This window comes from Acanthochromis polyacanthus, chromosome 7, assembly GCF_021347895.1.
Source record: "Acanthochromis polyacanthus isolate Apoly-LR-REF ecotype Palm Island chromosome 7, KAUST_Apoly_ChrSc, whole genome shotgun sequence".
NCBI classification, from domain to species: domain Eukaryota; kingdom Metazoa; phylum Chordata; class Actinopteri; family Pomacentridae; genus Acanthochromis; species Acanthochromis polyacanthus.
Window position 1 is genome coordinate 38497652 of NC_067119.1, and position 21524 is coordinate 38519175.

At 40.3% G+C, this 21524-nt stretch overlaps 2 protein-coding genes across 2 annotated transcripts in view; both read left to right on the top strand.

The window, feature by feature from the left end:
- The first annotated feature begins 200 nt into the window (after positions 1-200).
- On the top strand, positions 201-3775 carry LOC110969663 (60S ribosomal protein L35). The gene is made up of 4 exons (XM_022219789.2): positions 201-320; positions 877-1013; positions 2550-2631; positions 3583-3775. Exons 1-4 carry the CDS (start codon positions 318-320, stop codon positions 3730-3732), a joined length of 372 nt encoding a protein of 123 aa, XP_022075481.1. The 5' UTR covers positions 201-317; the 3' UTR covers positions 3733-3775.
- Positions 3776-6320: 2545 nt separating this feature from the next.
- Positions 6321-21524, top strand: part of LOC110971058 (endoplasmic reticulum mannosyl-oligosaccharide 1,2-alpha-mannosidase-like) — a 39270-nt gene continuing 24066 nt past the window's right edge. Inside the window, exons 1-8 of the mRNA XM_051950689.1 lie at positions 6321-6628; positions 7329-7448; positions 13137-13245; positions 15473-15591; positions 17221-17354; positions 20029-20138; positions 20394-20573; positions 21039-21187. Coding sequence (XP_051806649.1) covers positions 7344-7448; positions 13137-13245; positions 15473-15591; positions 17221-17354; positions 20029-20138; positions 20394-20573; positions 21039-21187 — 906 coding nt within the window. The 5' untranslated portion in view covers positions 6321-6628; positions 7329-7343. The remainder of the gene's footprint in view (positions 6629-7328; positions 7449-13136; positions 13246-15472; positions 15592-17220; positions 17355-20028; positions 20139-20393; positions 20574-21038; positions 21188-21524) is intronic.

Consider the following 21524-nt stretch of genomic DNA (forward strand, 5'->3'; position numbering starts at 1 on the left):
AGAACAGTATTTGCACCATATGAATAATTAAATCCAAAGATTCCATTCGAGCATGTTTTGTTTTTATTTTTGTATTTCTTATTTTGTGTTATTTTTAGCTATTATTTGTTTGTTTGTTTTGTTATATACTTTATTGTAAAGATTGTTCTCGACCCGGTTTTGTGTCCTGTTTCTGTTTTGTTCGTTTGTCCAGACTTCCGGCCTGCAGGGGGCGTTGCAGCCTCTGGATCAACCCGACGAAGAAGAAATTGTCCGGAAGCTACTTCTTGTGAGCACGCGGTGCGTCCGGCCTTTCCAACAGGGCAGCGAGAGTGAACATGGTGAGCAGCGACACTCTGCAATTAAATATGAAATTTTCACCCGTAGCAGCAAACAAAACTCGTTTAACTCGTGTTATATGCACACATAAGCTTGTTAGCTGCTTGTTTATGTTCTTGTTGTTGAGCAGCTTGTTACCGGAGTGCAATAAAATGGTATTTTACGGAGCGATAGTTCCGACTGATACGGCTAAGCAGAGTTGCTGTTGAGAATATGGCAGGCTAGCAATAGCCTGCTAGCTAGTACCACTGGATATTATTGACAGTAAAACGTTGTCTTTGCATGGATAGTGAACACGTAAAGCTAACGTTTTTGTAAATGTTATTGGAGGAAAGCTTGTTTACCGGCTGGATTATATGAAGATTTAAGGTCGCCTGTCAATCTTGTGTTAACTTGGCCCACTCCTAGGGAAGAAGCGCAGGGTTCCAAAAATGTGTTTTGGAGTAAACCCGGTATAACGGAATCGAACTAATGGCTCTACTCGGACTTCTGAAATGGCGCGTTTTAAGCAAATGTGGTTCTCGGACTAACACGTTAAATTACGCTGTTATTATCCAGGCCAAGATCAAGGCAAGAGATCTGCGGGGCAAGAAGAAAGAGGAGCTGCTCAAGCAGCTGGACGACCTGAAAAATGAACTGTCCCAGCTCCGTGTGGCCAAGGTTACCGGAGGAGCTGCTTCCAAGCTGTCCAAGATGTAAGTACTGAATGATGAAACACACAAGTACACGTTCCTATGGGTTCAGAGTACCCCAGTTTTTATATTGCTGTCCCTATAAATGGTTATACTAAGCACAGGTGATTGTGGCCAGGGGGTCACATGCTTGTGGTTTGATCAGTTTATAATTCTAAAATGTGATCAAAATATTTAACTAATCAGGCTTATAAGACATATTCATGTTAATGCTGTGTATTCAGAACTTGTAAACCTTCTAAACTTCAAGCACTTGCTGGGTGTTTTACAACTTGCAGTGCTAGAAAGCATGCCCAAAATTTTCTGGTTTTCCAATACCAGAAACTGAGGACTCTGCATACAATTTTCCTGCTTAGATGTTTTATTTGTTTCAATATGTGTCTCCCCTCTGGCTCCCTGTCACCAGAAAAGTACCTGAATTTTTCTCCTGTGACTGTGGGTCCAGTTGAGTCAGTAATGGCATGTTAGTTGACCGAGGAGTGCAGAATTTAGATTATTTTACAGGATCTGGTGCAATGGTTCATTTTTGACTATTCATTTTTTAAAAATATGTAAAATAGAGTGATTATGATGACATGCAAGTTTAAGCTAAGGGGAGGTTAAGTTTGCCACTTTTCTGTGTAGCGAACAGGTTTGAATTTGACAAACTCCATAGTGTCACTGAATTACAAGGCAAATGGGACAAATTGCAGTATTCTAAAACAGTCGTGTCAAACATAACCTATAAATAACCACATCTCCAAATTTTTTCCTTTGTTTTGGTGCAAAAAAGTTCACATATAAAGAGTTATCTTTTTACAAAACATGAACAACCTGAAATTTCTTATGAATAGTAAATTCAATTTCAGCAACATTATACTTTAGTTTATCATTTATTCATTATAAGTTACAGATCAGAGTGTCCACAAAGGAACACATTTAGTCACAGCTCTCTGGAACTGAATGATACAGCATTTTACTTTGTGATCAAAATGACAAAAATCAGATAAAAGAAAACAAAATATTGCAAAAATGGGACAAAAAACGACAAAAGCGAGAAACAAAATGACCAAAAATGAGACAAACGACACAAAACAAACGCGAGACAATTAGACAAAAAAGTTACTATGTAATCGCCAAAAAAATGGACTAAAATGAGATGCAGAATGACACAAGCAAAAACTAGACAAAAACCACAGGCAAGACAAAACGGTAAACACAAAACAACAAAAACTGGAAACCAAATGACAAAATTAAAGTAATTTCTAGACATTTCAAAGTCAACCTGGGCCAGATTGGACCCTCTGGCGGGCCGATTTTGGCCCGTGGGCCGCATGTTTGACACCCCTGTTCTGGAATGTAGATGTCTTTTTGGTAGAGATTGAGGTCTGCAGATCCATCAGATGAAGTGTAACTGTTACTGTGAACACTGTTTGTTAATGAATTTTATGTGATTTGCGTATAGTTCTGTTGTTCTGGGGCTAGCCTTCCTAATTATCTCTAGTCCCAATTTTTTATTTTTTTTTGCACAAGTGTCTGACTTGACTCTGTTCTTCACAGCCGTGTTGTTCGCAAATCCATCGCCAGAGTCCTGACTGTAATTAACCAGACACAGAAGGAGAACCTGAGGAAGTTCTACAAGGTGAGACCATTTGAACTGAACAAACAGCTGCTTCTCATTTAGCACTCAGACATGCCTGCTTGGGACTTTCTTTCCGTGGTTCTCTCGTCTAAGATGATAGTTGTTGAGCTGATGTTTTGCTGATGCATTCACAACTGCTTACCAAAAGACTGAGACTTGAGATGACCTGAATGTTCCAAAATGTCGATGGCTACGTTCACATTGACTGCAGTAATTCTGATTGGGACTATATTTTGATTTGTCGGCTCCCTGGAGCTGCCATTACACAAAATATATTACATTTCATATTTCTGTCGGCACACTGCAGAGTTTAGGCTGGATGGTGACGCTAAGTGTTGCTGTCCTTTCTTGACTTTGCAACTGCTTACACGGTGTTTATGGGGATATCTTTTTTGCTTTTCTTGGAGTGAAAATTTGCCCTGAAAGCATCTGCAGATTGAGATGACATGTACAGATTGTCTCCCCAAAAAGCTGACATGACAAGGCTACCAAACTTGTGAACAAATTGAAAGTGCTGGATAGCAATGCCACATCTGAAAAGCCACTTCCACGCTAATCAGACAGCATCCTGTCTAATTCTGTTACTTATTAAAAGGCTGCAGTCGATGTGAACTTAGTAAAGAACAGTGTGGTGCTCTCCTTCTGATGCATTACATGTCAAGTGTCCTGAGCTGGCGATGTACTAACACAAGTGTTATTTCTAGTATTGGATTTTAAATATATGTAGAAATAACATCATTGACCTGGATAATAAAGCCTTGGTGTGTGTTCATTCCTCGGCAGAACAAAATGCTTGCAACACTACTTACATTGCTGTCTGCAGTGTTTGACATTTGGGTGAAACATATTGGATAACACATCAAACATTTAGAGATGAGATCAACAGCACTTTGGCCTTTCATCCTGCCACAAACGTTTTTCAGCTCTGAGTTTTTATTTCATTTCCTCCAGGGCAAGAAGTACAAGCCCCTGGATCTGAGACCCAAGAAGACCAGAGCTCTGCGCCGTCGGCTCAACAAGCATGAAGAGAGTCTGCGCACCAAGAAACAGCAGAGGAAAGACCTCCTCTACTCCATCCGCAAATTTGCTGTCAAAGCTTAAAAGCTTTTTCCATTAACAAAATAAAATCTGTGTAAAAGACAAATTATTATTGTATTTCTTCAACAAGAACCACCATACCTTGGATTCAGTCATTCATTGCACTGATCATTTTATTTTGTTCTGTTGAGACAAATGACATCAGCAAAGAGAATCCTTGTTTGAATTTAGGTGTGATTAATGAATCTTTTCTGGAAATATTTAGTGGAGCTGCATGTTGGAAGAGGATGTAGCAGAGTAGGAAAGGTGCATGTATTAATTTAATGCATTTTTTCCCCTTGCATACAGATGGGTTGTATTGTGTATCTGTATTTTAGTTTTAGAATCTACAAAGCATCTACTGCAGAGGTGTTGAACTTATTTTAGTTCAGGGGCAACATTCAACCCAGTTTGATCTCAAGTGGACCGCACCAGTAACATTACAGCATAATATCCAATAAATAACCGCAACTCCACATTTTTCTTTATTTTAGTACACTGAGTCAGTAGAAACTTTGAGACCATATTTTTAAACATAATTTTTATTTTGAAGCCCGAAACTGGATTTTCTTCATATGAATCATTTGTTTAGCATATTGGCATACAGAAACAGAAATCTAAAGTTTCAAGAATGATTTCAAAATAAAGAATTTCACAAAAGAAAACAGCACCTGCCAAACACAAAGTCACAACAGTCAATACCGAGTCTGGCCTCCATTTGCTTGGATGCAGGCAGCAATCCGTCGGCGCATGCTTTGGACCAGGCTTCTGATTGTGGGTTGGGAACAGCCCATACGCCTGGCTACATCACTGTAGCTCAAAGCGGCCTCCACCATACCCAGTGCCCGGAGACGCTGTTCATGTGATAGACGCGGCATGATGCTGTTCACTGGACTAACAATGGTGGCCTTTTTTGGGCCTTTATATAGGCCTTCAAAACCCATTCTCACATTGTGCAGATACTCACTGAGTATGGCTTGGTGTGTATTTGGTTCACTTTTGCAAAGTGACCAACCCATGTGCAATGAATCATGACAAAATGACAACTCATCATTATCTCAACTACCAGGGCACTAGATCATCAGTAAATCCACAATGAATAATTACAACCCCCCTACAAGTAGAATTTGCGCACATTTCTACCTGAAAGTTTCTGTTGACTGTCAGTATAGAAAGAAATACCGGGCTTTGCAAAAGTTCTGTTACACTTGCAAAATGCAAGCAAAATGAACACAAAGATTTTTTGGTGCAATAAGATAATTTTTATTTTCCAAATATTTCAATATATGTGTTAATGATAATATTAATCAGAAATGTGGCCACCCAAAAGTTTTATCTTATTGCACCAAAAAAATCATTGTGTTAATTTTTGTGAATGTCTCAACAAGTGTAACAGAACTTTTGCAAAGCCCGGTATGTTCTGAAAATGTTCACATTTAAGGAATTGTTTTTTATATACAAAACATAAACAATCTGACATTTTTAAAGAAAAATCTGTGAAATTTCAGCAATGCCTCAGTTTATCATTTACACATTACAACTTCCAAGTCAGAGTGTCTAGAAAGACTCAAAACATTTTAGTCATCTGGAACTGATGAACAGTATTTTACTTTATGATCAAAATGACAAAAGTAAAAAAAATGAGAAAAAAAAACAATGAACAATCTAGTATTTTACTTTATGATCAACTTGTCAAGGTTGAGAAATGATTTTAAATTTTGGGTTTACAAATTTACAGTTTGCAGTTGATGCCTTCACCTTACAAAGCTGTGTTCCACGGGCTGGATTGGACCCTCTGGTTTGTCTGACACTCCTGTTCTACTGGGTGGATTTAGTTCATTCATTTTCAGGTTGGAAACCTCCAAAAAAACATTCTACAAGAGAGGCTTGGCGGGCAGTGCAGATGAATGCAGTGAGTAAATCTCCATTTCTGTGCCTCCTTTCAGTCAGGCTTGTTGGAAAGCTGCAGGGAGCTCACAGCATAGAGAGATGGATACAATAATGGAAAAGGCAGAATGGAATGGAATTTTCCTTTTTTTAAAATTACTTCCTGTAGATGGCGTCCTCCTGTTCGAATGCATTCTTGAAATCTGCTGCTGAGATTCCTCGTTGACCGCTGCAACATCTCAGCTGGGATACTGTGAATTTCATCCTGAATTCTCTGTTTTAAATCATCCAGAGTTCTTGGTGGAGTCGTGTACACTTTACTCTTGAGATAGCCCCAGGTAGATTTCAAGAATGCATTCGTACAGGGGGGCGCCATCTACAGGAAGTAATTTAAAAAAAAGGAAAATTCCATCATTGTTTATTAAATGGCATGTTTTAAGGTTTCAATTACTATGAATTAAATATTTTTCTTCCATCACTCTTGGTTTTATTGGATTGTTAAAAAAAATTCCCGTTTTTTTGTGTCACCCTGTATCATCAGTATTGCAAATAACATTGAAATGTAGCAGCAGTTGAAACTGTTGTTGAGTAATAATGTAAAATAACGTCATACAAATAGTAGTGAAAATACTGATTCATTTTTTTCAGATTGATTAATACCGATTCAGTGCTTTGAATTAGTTATTGAAATACTAACGCTGAGATGTAGTAGTTCTGATATGTACGATGTTTTGGGGGAAGTGCCTGAAAGCAGCATGGACACATTTGTTGATGTCAGAGATCAGCATCATGTCCGAAGCTACAAGTTGGTGACATTCAGCAGGTTTTTGATCGTCTGTGTAATATCGACACAAGAATTAAAATATCAAAATTAAAGCTGCGTGGCTTTCGACTGGAGTATCGATGAAGTGGTTTGAGCATGGGGGAACCCCTGGAGCTGTTGCAGCAACCTTGAGCTAACCGCAGCTCAAACAGTGACAACTGTCACCCTCCTGCTGGAAGATCTGATCGGTTGCATTTAATACTTTCTGAGGTCAGTTACACGTTTTAACTCATGAATAGGCATTAAGTCACCAGCTAGGCATTGTTATTTAAATAATTCTTCTGCAGAACTTAGAAATTGCTAGACAGTTTAAGCCGTGCTGTCGGTAGTTTTAGGCCTCGAGTCATGCCTCGGTCCACAATTGGGCGGTGAAGCCGCCAAAACGTTCATTTGAGGCGGTGACGCGTAATCGAAGTAGCGGCTTTAGCGTAGCTGCATCACACTTAGCCTGTTCAATGAAAGGTAAGTTAGCGGTCTCATGAAGTCATGTTGTTTTAATTCGCTACATAACGGGTTGTAATCAGCGGGAGAGCTTTGCATATCGATGTAAAGTTTATATTGATTTAGCTGATAAAGTAGTTCTTAAATGAATATCTACTTGGCCTGTTGGGTGCCTCTACAGATGTGGTGACGGATAAGTAGTTATGTCGTACTGTGCATTTATGCTTATGGTACTCCGCATAGGGTGAACTATCAGTTTGACATTTGGTTCTAGCCATTTGTGTGAGTGAAGTGAGTCTCAGCAGGGTGAAGATGCTCTTGTATGACAATTTGGTTCACTCTGTAACTTCACAAAATGACCTACTAGCCTGCTCACCCCAGAATGCTCAGTGGTGAGTTTACTCTCATCACACCTGCCTCCTCCATCTAGCTCTCCTCTCACCACCCTCCAACCTGTTTCTTTACTCAGGCCTTGGTTACAGACATGCACCTGTCATCCCGCCCGGACTATGTAACTATAAGCTTTCCTGGACAAGGAAGTGGAAGTTACAACAACAGCAAGCAGTGGAGGAGGCAGTCCTGCTGGAGGGTAAGCTGGTCCAAGCCAAGACCTGTCCCTCTTCTCTGCGCTTGTCTTTACAGTCCTCTGGGCCCAGTATTTCAAAAAATTAAATCCAGATTAAATTGATCGAGATTTCCAAATCCCACTTTCCTGATCCATGGATCAGGATCTTCTATCCCGGTATTTCAAAACTTTGCTGGATTGGATCAGAATAATCCTGATCCTCTCGGATTGAGATTTTCAAATCCATCCCGCCCCTAGGATCAACCGCCCTCAGGGTCACAGACAGGAGACAGAGTGTGTGTTTTGTAGATCTTAAGGCTACAGAGATCTTTGATAAATTAATATACCAAATGCAAAAGTATTATATAGTCATTCAAAATATTTTCTGTTGCATGGAGTCGATGTTTACTTCAATTCTCTGTTTAAACAATTGCCTTGTCACTGACCTTTCATATTTAGAGATGCATTTTATAAAAGGGCATCACAGACTAGTGTAATAAAATAAAAACATAAGACAAATGTGAGATATCCAGTAGCTTTCCTGAACATAAACAAAGGGAAAACAAAAGTATTCCTAGAATATTTAGGAAAAATACAAATCAACCAAAGCACTTCTGACCACTCTTCCTGCTGGTTCATCGGGCAGATGTGGTAAAGGTGGTGGAAGATCTACATCACATGATAAGGATCATGATGAGGATCATGCCTACCAAAAACTTCTCAAGATGGAAACTGAGCGAGCACACCAGCAAATTCTACTTGCTAAGGAACAAATAAAACTTACCATGCTTCAGCAAGAACACATTGAGTTAAAAATACAATTACTGGAAAAGCAAATGTTAAAGTAGTGTGAAAACTTTAAGTTTAGGTGTTACAATTTTGGGTTGAGGACATTTTTATTGTTGTTTGAATTATTACTTTTCTGACAATTGTGAAATTTTGATTTTTTCTGTTCAATAAAAAAACTGTACATGAAGAGGTTTAATTTATTAAAAATATCTTTTTATTCTAATGATTGCGAGAAATGCAAGTAAAAGCTATCTATCGATGAGTATATGTGGAACTAATACATGGGATCACACTCTGATCCTACCCTGAGGTGGGATTAATTTAATGCTGTTTTTCAGGATAAAACTGATCCAGATTTGGGACTGAAGTTTTGAAATACCCAACACAGGCTCAAATCTGGATTAAAGGCAGGATTGGATTTCCAAATCTGGATTTAAATTATCAAGATTAAATGCTGTTTGAAATACCCAATTTTGGATCAGATCTGGGTTTAATCCAATCATTATGTTTGAAATACTGGGCCCTGATGATTGCAGGTTTATGTGATTGGGGCTGAACGATTTGGGGAAAAATATCTGTTATCAATTTTGTTCAGATTTAAAATATGTTTTAAAGCTATTGTTCATTATTCAAGATTCAGGAATCTTGTTGTCATATGCACAGAAAACCAGACAGATACACTTTACACTGAAATTCTTACTTTGCTCATCCTCCTTAGCCAAACGTACAGCATTACCACACCATGACAGTGTTAACTATTATTAATTCTAATGCCAGGATGAGAGCTTCAAACATGTATTTTATTTTACTTTCGATTGTTATTATTGTTATCTTTTACATTTATTCAGATTCAGTTCAGTTTCATTTTATTTTTATATTGCCAATTCACAGTGTGTATAATCTCAAAGTGCTTCACATAGTAAGGTAAAGAACATACATGTTTTAAACAGATAAACCTAACAAATACAAAGTTGTTGGCTCTATTCTCTGTCATTATTCAAATGGCAAATAAGACAGAACAGTGATATCCAAAGCTGTGACTGTGGTTAATAAAATCATTATAATAAAATTAGTTACAGCAACAAAACATTTAAAAAACTTTCTGTGAACAGTTTCTGATACTGAAATTGGATCAGGAGCAGATTCTAGTCACATATGTTCTGTTACTAGGCTTTTACACACAACTCATGTTGGTTGATTCACTCCACCGTTCCCTCAGATAAACACCTAATTGTACTAATTACCAGACTGCTTCAATGCAAAAGCTTGTTTGACTTTTAAGAGATGTATTATGCCATTTTAATATGATGTAAGCATTTGGCCAGCCCCACCAACAGTATTCAAATCCCACAAAGCCTCCTGGCATTTTGCATGCTTATACTGATGCATATTTGGTCCCTTAATTTGCAAACATGCATATTCACAGGTAATGTTACCATATACGGAACAGTCAGTTTGCTGTACTGGCAGTTTGCCTTTGGCTCGCAGTTCATACTGCTGTAGAACCATCATCACAGTTCTAAGTTCAATTACGATGCAGAAGTTATTAAATACACTACTGTGCCATAAGCATAGTCGTGAATTAATAGAAGATCACTTTGACCTGATTTGACAACTAGAAAAATAAATAAAATAACAGAGCTTGTTTGTAGCTGTTACGATTTAACCTCTAAGGTCAGCTGAATGGAATAAAATAACCAGATGTTACTGGTTCCGGTAAAGGAATCTATTGCTCAGTAGCAAACTGATCAAACAAAGCAAAACAAGACTGGTGCGATTTGCCTAGTCAAAGAACAAATTCAAACCAAACGAAGGCCGACAGAGTATCTAACCTAACTAAGCACAAGCAAAACACCTAAACTCCCTCGCCAAATTTAAACACAGAGGCAACACCCACCACAAGTAACAGAAACTAATACAAACAGTGCACAGAACTCAGGGATGGGAATTTTCCGCGGATGCTTCCGCGTATTTCACTTCAAGTTTGAACACTTTATTGTCGCTGATACTCCCGCGAGATGGTAACGACGTTAACGCTGTCGTTCGATTGTAAACGGCCCAGCGATTGGAAGTCGCTGCCCCCCCCCCAATCAACAACTTTCCGCTGGAATCAGAACTTGCTGTTCCCATCCCTGAGAACTAACTACACAAAAGTGGTGCCCAGGAAGAACACACATTTAATACACAATACACAAAGACTCAAGTTACAAAACAGCTTCTCAAAAAAGGTGGTGGACTCCTAAGAGGAGCCACAGTCTCTACTAAGACTGGAGGCTCTTCACTGAATTAGCAGCTGCCAACAGAAGCTCTAAATGTCTGAGGGACCATACCAAAATACAAACGAGTCACAAAGAGGCACCAGGGAGAACTGGTTACATCAAACCAGCCGCCCCGACTGAGAGTGTAGATTGCAGATATATACTCTTCAGGTGTGGTGATGGCTGCGCCCGGTCGACTGAAGGTGGAGGGAACTGGGTGGTGGCCAAATCAGAGAGGCGGGAAGAAAAAGGCTGGAGTGCAGGTCTTCTGCTCTGGAGTCATCAGTTGAAACGATTGAGTTCCAGAGAGACTCTGAAACCAGCCACAGCTGGGCCCACATGTGCCATCTCCCCACACAAAGGCCAAAAAGGAATCAACCCCAGAAACAAGACACACAATTACCTGTGTCCATAACAGTCACACTGTGGTGTTTAGGCTGCAAAAACGTCCACACAACCGTGGAACTGCAATGATGTTGAAGGAACTTCTATTTAAAGTAACATAGGACTTCTTTTGCACTGAGTTGTATGATCACCCACAAGCCTAAAGTAATGTGTCCTTGTGGAAACACAAAATAGCTTTTGTTCCAAGGATCATGGTTATACACACGTGGACAAAATTGTTGGTACCCCTCAGTTAAAGAAGGAAAAACCCACAATTCTCACTGAAATCACTTGAAACTCACAAAAGTAACAATAAATAAAAATTTATTGAAAATTAAATAATCAAAAACAGCCATTACTTTTGAATTGTTGATTAACATAATTATTTAAAAAAAACAAACTAATGAAACCGGCCTGGACAAAAATGATGGTACCTCTATAAAAGATTGAAAACTATTTGACCAGAGTGACATGATTAACTCAGGTGTGTCATTTAATTGACATCACAGGTGTTTCCAAACTCATAATCAGTCAGTCTGCCTATTTAAAGGGAGACAAGTAGTCACCCTGCTGTTTGGTGAAAAGGTGTGTACCACACTGAACATGGACAACAGAAAGCGAAGGAGAGAATTGTCCCAGGACATCCGAAAAAAAATTATAGACAAACATCTTAAAGGTAAAGGCTATAAGACCATCTCTAAACAGCTTGAAGTTCCTGTGACAACAGTGGCTCATATTATTCAGAAGTTCAAGACCCACGGGACAGTAGCCAACCTCCCTGGACGTGGCCGCAAGAGGAAAATTGATGACAAATTGAAGAGACGGATCGTTGGAATTGTATCCAAAGAGCCCAGAGCAACCTCCAAAGAAATTAAAGGTGAACTCCAAGGCCAAGGTACATCAGTGTCAGATCGCACCATTCGTCGTTGTTTGAGCCAAAGTGGACTTCATGGGAGACGACCAAGGAGGACACCACTGCTGAAAAAAACTCATAAAAAAGCGAGACTGGAATTTGCAAAAATGCATGTTGACAAGCCACAAAGCTTCTGGGAGAATGTCCTTTGGACAGATGAGACCAAACTGGAGCTTTTTGGTAAGGCACATCAACTCTATGTTCATAGACTCAAAACCAAGCATACGAAGAAAAGAACACTGTCCCTACGGTGAAACATGGAGGAGGCTCAGTAATGTTTTGGGGCTGCTTTGCTGCATCTGGCACAGGGTGTCTTGAAAGTGTGCAAGGTACGATGAAATCTGAAGACTATCAAGGCATTCTGGAGAGAAATGTGCTGCCTAGTGTCAGAAAGCTTGGTCTCAGTCGCAGGTCATGGGTCTTCCAACAGGACAACGATCCAAAACACACAGCCAAAAACACCCAAGAATGGCTGAGAGAAAAGCGTTGGACTATTCTAAAGTGGCCTTCTATGAGCCCAGATCTGAATCCCATTGAACATATGTGGAAGGAGCTGAAACATGCCATTTGGAGAAGACACCCATCAAACCTGAGACAACTGGAGCTGTTTGCTCATGAGGAGTGGGCCAAAATACCTGTTGACAGCTGCAGAACGCTCATTGACAAATACAGAAATCGTTTAATTGCAGTGATTGCCTCAAAAGGTTGTGCAACAAAATATTAAGTTATGGGTACCATCATTTTTGTCCAGCCCTATTTCATTAGTTTTTTTTTTTAAGTAATTATGTTAATCAACAATTCAAAAGTGATGGCTGATTTTGATTATTTAATTTTCAATAAATTTTTATTTATTGTTACTTTTATGAGTTTCAAGTGATTTCAGTGAGAATTGTGGGTTTTTCCTTCTTTAACTGAGGGGTACCAACAATTTTGTCCACGTGTGTATCTTGAATCCACGTCATAACAATTCACCTGTTAGTTTAAAAGATGCAGGCAAAGACCACAAACACTTCAACTTGCAATAAAGGTCTGAACCATGATTCAAATCTAAAGTTGTTGGGTTTGTTGTTTTAATATGATGTAATCATTTTACAAAAAATGACAGAATATGTCCCTGAAAAATCAAGGAAGCTTTTGCTGTGAAGCGTGCTGGTGATTAGTATTATTATTGCTTGATCAGTATGCAATAGCAGCACTAAATTTGTCATTCTCTTGTTCAAAAGATTTTAGCAACACAAAAGCACACAATCATTTCCGTTTAAGTGAAAAATGTCAGCTGCTAGAAAAACCTTGCACTCTCAAAATCGTGAAAAAGTCAGAATCTAAGTTGGCATTGTTCTTTGTCTTCCTCATTTTGTGTGCCTTCAGAAATGGAAGCAGCTGTCCAGGCTTCAGCGGAGCCTCATCCTTTTAATCTTTGTCCTCCTGTTCATTTGTGGAATAGCTTCTTATCCTTCTTTCACAGAACACCTCAGAGGTAAGACTCCTTTTGTATCCTATGAGTCTGAGCCACTGGTAAGCTGTCAGAACCTCCTGAAGGCTGGAGTTACTGAATGCCAACTCAATAAGGATTTTTTTTTCCCCTTTAGCTTTTTAGGATACAGTCAAAACAAGTAGGCATACAGTGGTGGAAAAAAGTTTTCAGACATCCTTAAAATTTTGCACAGTCTCAAATATTATCATGAAATATTTATGGAAAAATCTTTTTTGTGTTTCAAAATATGTGGCTGCATTAGATAAGCAAATACAAATTCATTTTTTTGTATTTATTGTTCACAAGAAAAATGAACAAAACTAAATTCTTGACGGTTTCAATCTCTCAGTTCTCAGCATTGTTGGTATCAAAGTCAACTAGTAACAGAGAATGTGTTCAAAACAGGACAAAAACTAAACTAGCAAACATCATTAAATTAATATTCAGTAGTCCTGCATTAGACTGCACAGTGGCTAGTGGTTAGCACTTTCGTCTTGCAGCAAGAAGATCCCTGGTTCAAATCCCGGCCTGGGATCTTTCTGCATGGAGTTTGCATGTTCTCCCTGTGCAATGTGTGGGTTTTCTCCGGGTACTCCGGCTTCCTCCCACAGTCCAAAAATATGCTGAGGTTAATTGGTTACTCTAAATTGCCCGTAGGTGTGAATGTGAGTGTGAGTGTCTGTATATGTAGCCCTGTGACAGACTGGTGACCTGTCCTGGGTGTCCCCTGCCTTCGCCCGAGTCAGCTGGTATAGGCTCCAGCACCCCCCCTGCGACCCTAGTGAGGATAAAGTGGTGTATAGAGAATGGATGGATGGATAGTCCTGCATTAGCAGCAGTAGAGCTCTAATCCTGGCTGGATGTTTCCCACCAGCCGTTCACACTGTAGAGGGGTAATATGGTTCCATTCTTATTCAATTACTGCTTTTAATTCTTCTAAATTCTTTAATTTACGCTTTGAAACAGACATTTTGATCATCCACCACAGATTTTTACTGGGGCTCATGTCTGGGACTGAGCTGGCCACTCTGAGACCTGGATGCTGAGCTCTTGCAGCCAAGTTCTACTGGTCCTGGATCTGTGGCAAGGGGCATTATCCTGTTTTGACCTCGACAGAACAGTGTATGTGCAGAGGGGAGCATGTGGGTTTGGAGAATGCCACAATACTTGGCAAAGTTCAATGTAAGATGACCAACACCAGCAGCACTCATGCATCCCCAAACCATGATACTGCCTCCACCATGCTTGACAGTAGGTGCTGTACATGCTGGAGATAAGACTTCACCTGGCCTTCTGTGAATCCTCAGATCAGCAGGAGGAAGATAAAGCTGGAAACTGGACTCATCTGACCACAGAATCTTCTTCCACTTCCTGGCTGTCCAGTTCTTGTGTTCTTGGGTCCAACGACGTCGGGCTAACCTCTGTCTCTCATTGATCAGGGGCTTCTTGAAAACTTTGTTGGACCTTAAGCCATGATCTAAAAGTTGGCCATGTACAGTGCAGGTGGAACACTGGACAGCACTTTGGTTTGATCACTGCTGCTGAAGCTCCTGTGATGTCATTTGGCTGTTTTTCCTCCACATGTTGATCAGGAAGCAGTCACTTCTTGCTGAACAAACTCTTGGACGCCCAGATCTTGGTTTGTCTTCCAAGCTGTTGGTTGGTCTGTTTTTCTGCAGAGTGAATCCAACTGCTGAAGGACTGCATCTGCACTTCCTGGATATCTGGCAGCAGCTGTACCCTTCCTGGCTGAGAATCTGCATCTTCAGGTGTTTCCTGCATTAGGTTCCTTGTTTGAGACGTTTTTGTCTCTGGAGAACTTTCAAATGTGCTGCTTTACATGGACATGAAACACAGCTGTAAAAATTGTGTCTTTTCATAAAAAGTACGACCCTCATCGGTGGATCACTGGGACCAAAATGACTCAATACTCAAAATTTCTAATGTATTTTTATGGAATCAATCAAATTTAAGTTTTCAATGTCTTTTTTTTAGGATTTTAGTATTTTGGCTGTGACTGTAGTAGAAGAAATTGCACTGAAGACCTTGATGCAATATTTCTCAAATGCATGGTGTCTGAAAACATTTTTCCGCCACTGTACTAAAAACTCCAGTCATTGGTGGGGTCCTGAGGGGTCCTCACCAGTCACCTTCAGTAATTGTCAAGTCAACCTGTCACACTTGAAAAATGTTACTGCAGTGCTTTAATTTTAACACCACGTCTATTTAGGCCTTACAAGTGAAAAGCAAGACGCAGACAGTAACAGCATTCTGGGGCCCTTCATCCCTCTTGTGCTGCCTGAGCCGGCCAAACAGGGTCCACCACCACTGCCAGAACTACCCTCCCAGGTTTCTATACGTTTACTTCTCTTCTCCACTAATTGCACTATTCTGCAGGTCACTATAGTGTCATTACAACTATACATTTCACATGTTTGCTAAAGTAGGGAGAAAGCTGTTTTGTAGATACTAGAGTGGTTGCCAAAATGTGTTTTAGTGTTGGAGTAGGGCTGCAATTACCCTAAGTATTTGAATATTTGAACTCTCAAGGCTGATTGGCCATCATGTTGTAGTGATGACAGACACTTCCACCGTTGTGGCTTACATCAACAGACATGAGGGCTGAGGTCCCCTCAGTTACACACACTGGCACACAGATTGGTAGTTTGGAGCAGTTGTTGAGAGATATCTGCAACTGCGGGGCGAATCTGTTATCAAAAGTTAACCTGCTGGATGCAGATTGCATGATTGGATCCAGTCGACCCCTACTTGGTAAAATTGATTTGGCTGCCTTTCAGTCAGACAACCTTGGATGCTTTATGTGTCAGCGAAGGATTCTCAGTACCCTGTGTTCTTCTCCCTGCTCAAGGCGAAGGCACTGTCCATGATCCTTGTAGATTTTTTTTTTTATTATTATTCTTGTCTGTGGAGAGGCTGGCTTTATGGACCTGGCCAGTGAGTGGTTTGATCTGAACATGGTGCTGCTCCCTCACATTGTGACTGACACTGTTAGTTTCACTAGAGCTGCATCAGTGGAGTTATTATGTGGATGTGGCAGATGTTTGAGAGCTGGCCCCGGTCACAGGCTATCCCTTTTCAGTATCTGGTGCCAGTGATTCTGTCATTCCTACACGACCCTTTACAGAAGGGTATAGCTTCCTCAACCTTCAGTGGGAAAAGACAGTGAGCCAGCAGTCTTTGGTGTGTTGATTGATAAAAGGTGCACACCGTAAACTGTCTTCCCTCTTCATTAAATTGTCTCTCCATTTCTTGTTTTAAAATAGTGAAACTGGTTGAATGAAAAATGCATGCCCTGGGCCGCCTGAGTAGCTTAATGGGTTAAGCGAGCGACCCATGTATAGGGACTTCCCCGATGCAGCGGCCTGGGTTCGATTTCCGCTCGCAGCCCTTTGCTGAGTGTCTCCCCCCCCTTCTTCTCCCTCCTTTCCTGTCTCCACTGCACCTATCAAACAAAGCTGTAAAAAGGCCAAAAAAAAAACTTAAAAAAAATGCATGCCCTCAGTTTTCTCTGGGAAATACTAAGATCAGTATGTGACCTAAGCCAGTCTATCTGAACAGTTTTATGCTGGAGCACTTGTGTAGAACTGACTGCCTTTTATCCCCCATCTTTCTCCTCTGAGTGCAAGCCCGTTTGGTCAGGACAGAGAGTTTTCGACGGAGCAATCAGTTATTTGTTTCTTGTGCAAAACCACGTGTAAGAAAACCTGTGCTAAGCAACACTGTATTTTAACCTCTGCTGAGGTCACACAGGAGGCATTCCCATAGTTAGACCATCACTCAGAGAGCTGGGGTTATGTTCTTAGGTCACTTCACCTGTCAGTGGTTTTAATGTCGTGGTAAGTTGATATGTAACATTTAGCTGTTATGTGAATCTGCACGTCTTTCTGAACAACTTGATTAAATGAAGTAAAGAGGTGAATGGTTAAAGTGACTTGTTGGTATTGCCGTATGTTGCAGAGGAAATCATCCAATAAAAGAGGACCGCCTGTCCTTCAAAATCGTCTTCAACAAAAAGGAAATGCTTCAGAGACAGTGGTTGAAGACAGGGCAGCTGACAGCAAGAAGGAAGGTGAAGAAAATGGAGTCATCAGGTGAGACTCAAAGTGTAATTACAACTAAAGTTTGTTTTTACGGTGGTGGAAAAGCATATATGTCCCATGGACATTCTTTGGGTTTTAACACATTTCAGAAACCCAAAAACCTAACAGTGCCCATTAGGTTTGATCCTATTTGGTACCGTGCCAGTTTCAGTTGAAGGTGACATACTTGAACACAGCCACAAAGCAAATTATCTTTTACAGTCATTTAATCAACAAAATATCAATAAATGTTTTTTAAAGAAAATTAAGAAGCTAGTATTCCTCCTTTTAGCAGAAATAAATTCTTGTGGACATTCTGCATAATTTGACCACTCTTTCTGCGAATGAGAGGGACCCAAGTGGAAGAGTGAGGTTACAGGGAGAAGAGATCAAGAAGGTGGAGGATTTTAAGTACTTAGGGTCAACAGTCCAGAGCAGGGGTGTCAAGATCCGTTCCTGGAGGGCCACTTTCCTGCATGTTTTAGATGTTTCCCTCTTCCAACACAGCTGATTCAAATGATCAGGCTCGTTATCAGGCTTCTGCTGAGCTTGATGATGAGCTGATCATTTGAATCAGGTGTGTTGGAAGAGGGAAACATCTAAAACATGCAGGATAGTGGCCCTCCAGGAACTGAGTTTGACACCCCTGGTCCAGAGCAATGGAGAGTGTGGAAAAGAGGTGAAGAAGCGTGTACAGGCAGGCTGGAACGGCTGGAGAAAAGTGTCAGGTGTGATAGAAGAGTTTCAGCTAAAATGAAAGGAAAGGTTTACAAAACTGTGGTGAGACCAGCCATGTTGTTTGGTCTGTAGACAGTGTCCCTGAGGAAAAGACAGGAGGCAGAACTGAAGATGCTGAGGTTCTCTTTGGGAGTGACCAGGATGGATAGGATCAGGAATGAGTGCATCAGAGGGACAGCACATGTTAGAGGCTTTGGAGATAAAGTCAGAGAGGCCAGACTGAGATGGTTCAGACATGTCCAGAGGAGAGAGAGAGTGAATATATTGGTAGAAGGATGCTGAGTTTCCCACTGCCAGGCAGGAGGCCTAGAGGAAGACCAAAGAGGAGCTTTATGGATGTGGTTAAAGAGGACATGAAGGTAGTTGGTGTGAGAAAAGAGGATGCAGCAGACAGGGTTAGATGGAGGCAATTGATTTGCTGTGGCGACCCCTGAAGGGAAAAGCCAAAAGGAAAAGAAGATTTCTGCGAAATTCCTACAGTAGCAAGATGTTTGAAGGTTTTCTTGCATGTGCTGCCTGTTTGAAGTTCGGCCAAACATTTCAGTAGGATTCAGGTTTGGAATTTGACATGGTTATTCCATAACCCTCTATTTCTCCTTTTTGAGAAATGCCTTGATGAATTTGCTGGTCTGCTTATGATCATTGTTCTGTTCAGCTTTATCGTTTGAAGAGTCTGTCTTTGGGTTGTGTCACATTACTGGGCACATATGAGTGATGATAGATGCACTGAGCTGACCAGCTACACTTTATTTTTACTGGGACCAAACAGTTGGGAGGGCCAACTTTTTGCCTGTATGCTCACTGGCACATTAGTTTTGTTCAAATGTTCTTTGTAGATTACAGAGGCTTTTTCTTGACATTCCTCTCATGCAGGTCAATCAGATCTATCTGATTGTAGATGCAGCAATTTTACACCATCAGCTGCAGAGTTACTTTGAAATTTTCTTACAGATTTTTTTTTTTTTGCATCAAACAAATAAATTCAACATCAGTGTATTTAAATAGATATTTAAATTTATTTTGCTGTGCAGCCAGTCCTGGAAACATTAACAGTCCTCTGAAATCTGCACTACTTGTGCATGATTTTACTTGCAGGGGAATGAGTTATTTCAAATAGTTTTTGGCGGAGACGGCCCGAATATTCGGATCCGTTCGTCTGGTCTCCCGGGTCCAAATTTTACCTTCGTTTTGTCTTCAGTTAAACTGAAGAATTCCCAAACAGTGGAGGTCTTCAGCATCTTGTCTTGTGTTTATGCAACGAAGTGAAGCGTGACGTCAGAGTCGGCAGCAACCCGGCCATTCGCTGGTGGTAAGAAACACGAATGGATGAGCCGAGATGAGCCAAAGACAGCGGGATGAGCCGAAGTGGGCCGAAGGCGAGGGAAGGGACGATATTTTCATCTAGGGGGAGGAAGGGGTGATCACATAGACATATGTGTATATGTTTATGTGATCACAGGACGGGATGAGCCGATGTGGGCGGCGGCGAATATTCAGATGCCAAAATTAATATCCGGATACTGCTGTAGCGAATGAATATTCGGATGTTCGGGTCCAGCCCTAGACTCCAGGCCCTTGAGGCTCGTGACCCTACAGAGGATAAAGTGGTGGATAGATAATGAATGGATGGAGATTCCACCTATCACTCCTTGAGGTTTTAATCATTGGCACCTAATCGGAAGCCACTAATTTTGATTTTATGAATCTGAAGGTGTGATTTCATGTGAAAAAATATTATTTTTAAGTAAATGAAATTGTAAAGATGAGACCAATTTTTTCTTCATGTATTTCATGTTATTTATTTTATATCACTTTTATCAGAAGGCACTGTTTCAGAAGGGATCAAATATTTGCTGTCCAAATATGTTCACAAAGCCAACAATCTTATTTTTCATCTGACTATCATTTGTGCTATTTCCTTATTCATGAATCCTCTGGTGACTTTCAGTTGGCGTGGGGCTGTGATTGATACTGGTGAAGCCACCGAAGGCACCAAGAATGGGGAAAATAAGGAGGATTCACCCGCCAACCAGCAAGTCAAAACCTCCAAAGATTTAGGTATGTCTTCTTTTTTTTAACAGTTCCTGTGTTGATTTTAAATCGTTGTTTGTCAAGTCAATTAACTAACAGAATTGTAATGAATGTATCACAGTTTGTAGGATTGTGACTGTTTTTTGTGACTATGAAATGTTATGTCCTCCTTGAAGTGCAATTGAGTTTAAATGAGTGTAACTTTTCCCTTTATCCTCTAAATCCCTCTGTAACCTGTAATGGGATAATGAGCAGGCATCTTGTTTGTATCATTTGTTCCAGAATCTAGCTGGCTGGAGGCGGTGCGAGAAGCTTTCAGACATGCTTGGAAGGGCTATAAAGAGTCTGCCTGGGGCCATGATGAGCTCAGACCCATGTCCAAGTCTTACAGCGAGTGGTTTGGTCTGGGGTTAACGCTTATTGATGCCCTGGATACCATGTGGATTCTTGAGCTGAAAGAAGGTATACTGACCTTTATACGTCCCAACTTAGTACTTTCTCCTCAAGACAGTTTCATTAGTGTTTTTAAGTATGCCACCCAATATTACACAAAAAAATCTGTAGTCAGTACTGACTGTTTGCAAGCATAAAAGGTTGCTCTGCAGAAGACGGCATCAGTAGCTGGAACAAATCATTCTGTTGAAATGTATAAAATCATCCACAGAACCTTGTCAAACACATTTCTTGACAACAAAGCTGAATACGGCATGCCCTCAATAGTCAAAAATATCATATACAGTAATTTATCACTGATTGAGACAGTAGTGAGAAAAGAGAAAAAACATTTCTTCGTAATGAGTTGAGTTCTAAATATATCTATATAGTAATATATATTAAATGTTTTTATTTTCTATGTTTAATATGAAATAATATAGAAATAGATCATATATTTTGATATATTTATTCTTAAAATGCTATATGTTGCAGAATTTGAAGAAGCGAAGTCATGGGTGGCCACAGAGCTCTCATTCAACAAAAATGTTGATGTCAATCTGTTTGAAAGCACCATTCGCATCTTGGGAGGCCTGCTGAGTACTTACCATCTGACTGGAGACACCCTGTTCTTAGACAAAGCTGTGAGTATCCACACACACTCATTTCACAGTCTAAGACTTTTAAAAAGAAATAACACATATTTTAAGCACACAAAAGAATGCACTTTCTCCATGTATGACAACTGCCCATAATTGTGAAGTGAGACCTGCACGCTACTTCAACACTTCAGTTTTTTGTTGTTATTGTGTTTCCAGTCTTATATTCTCCTTACCACCAGCGTGTACAGTCGTATACAAATACCTACCTTTATACTTGTAAATTCTTGAATTGTGAAGTCTAATTCTTTACCTCATTGGGCTAAAACTGACTTGTTAAAACATCTCAGGAAGAAGCAGCGCGGGAAACTATCACCTAATC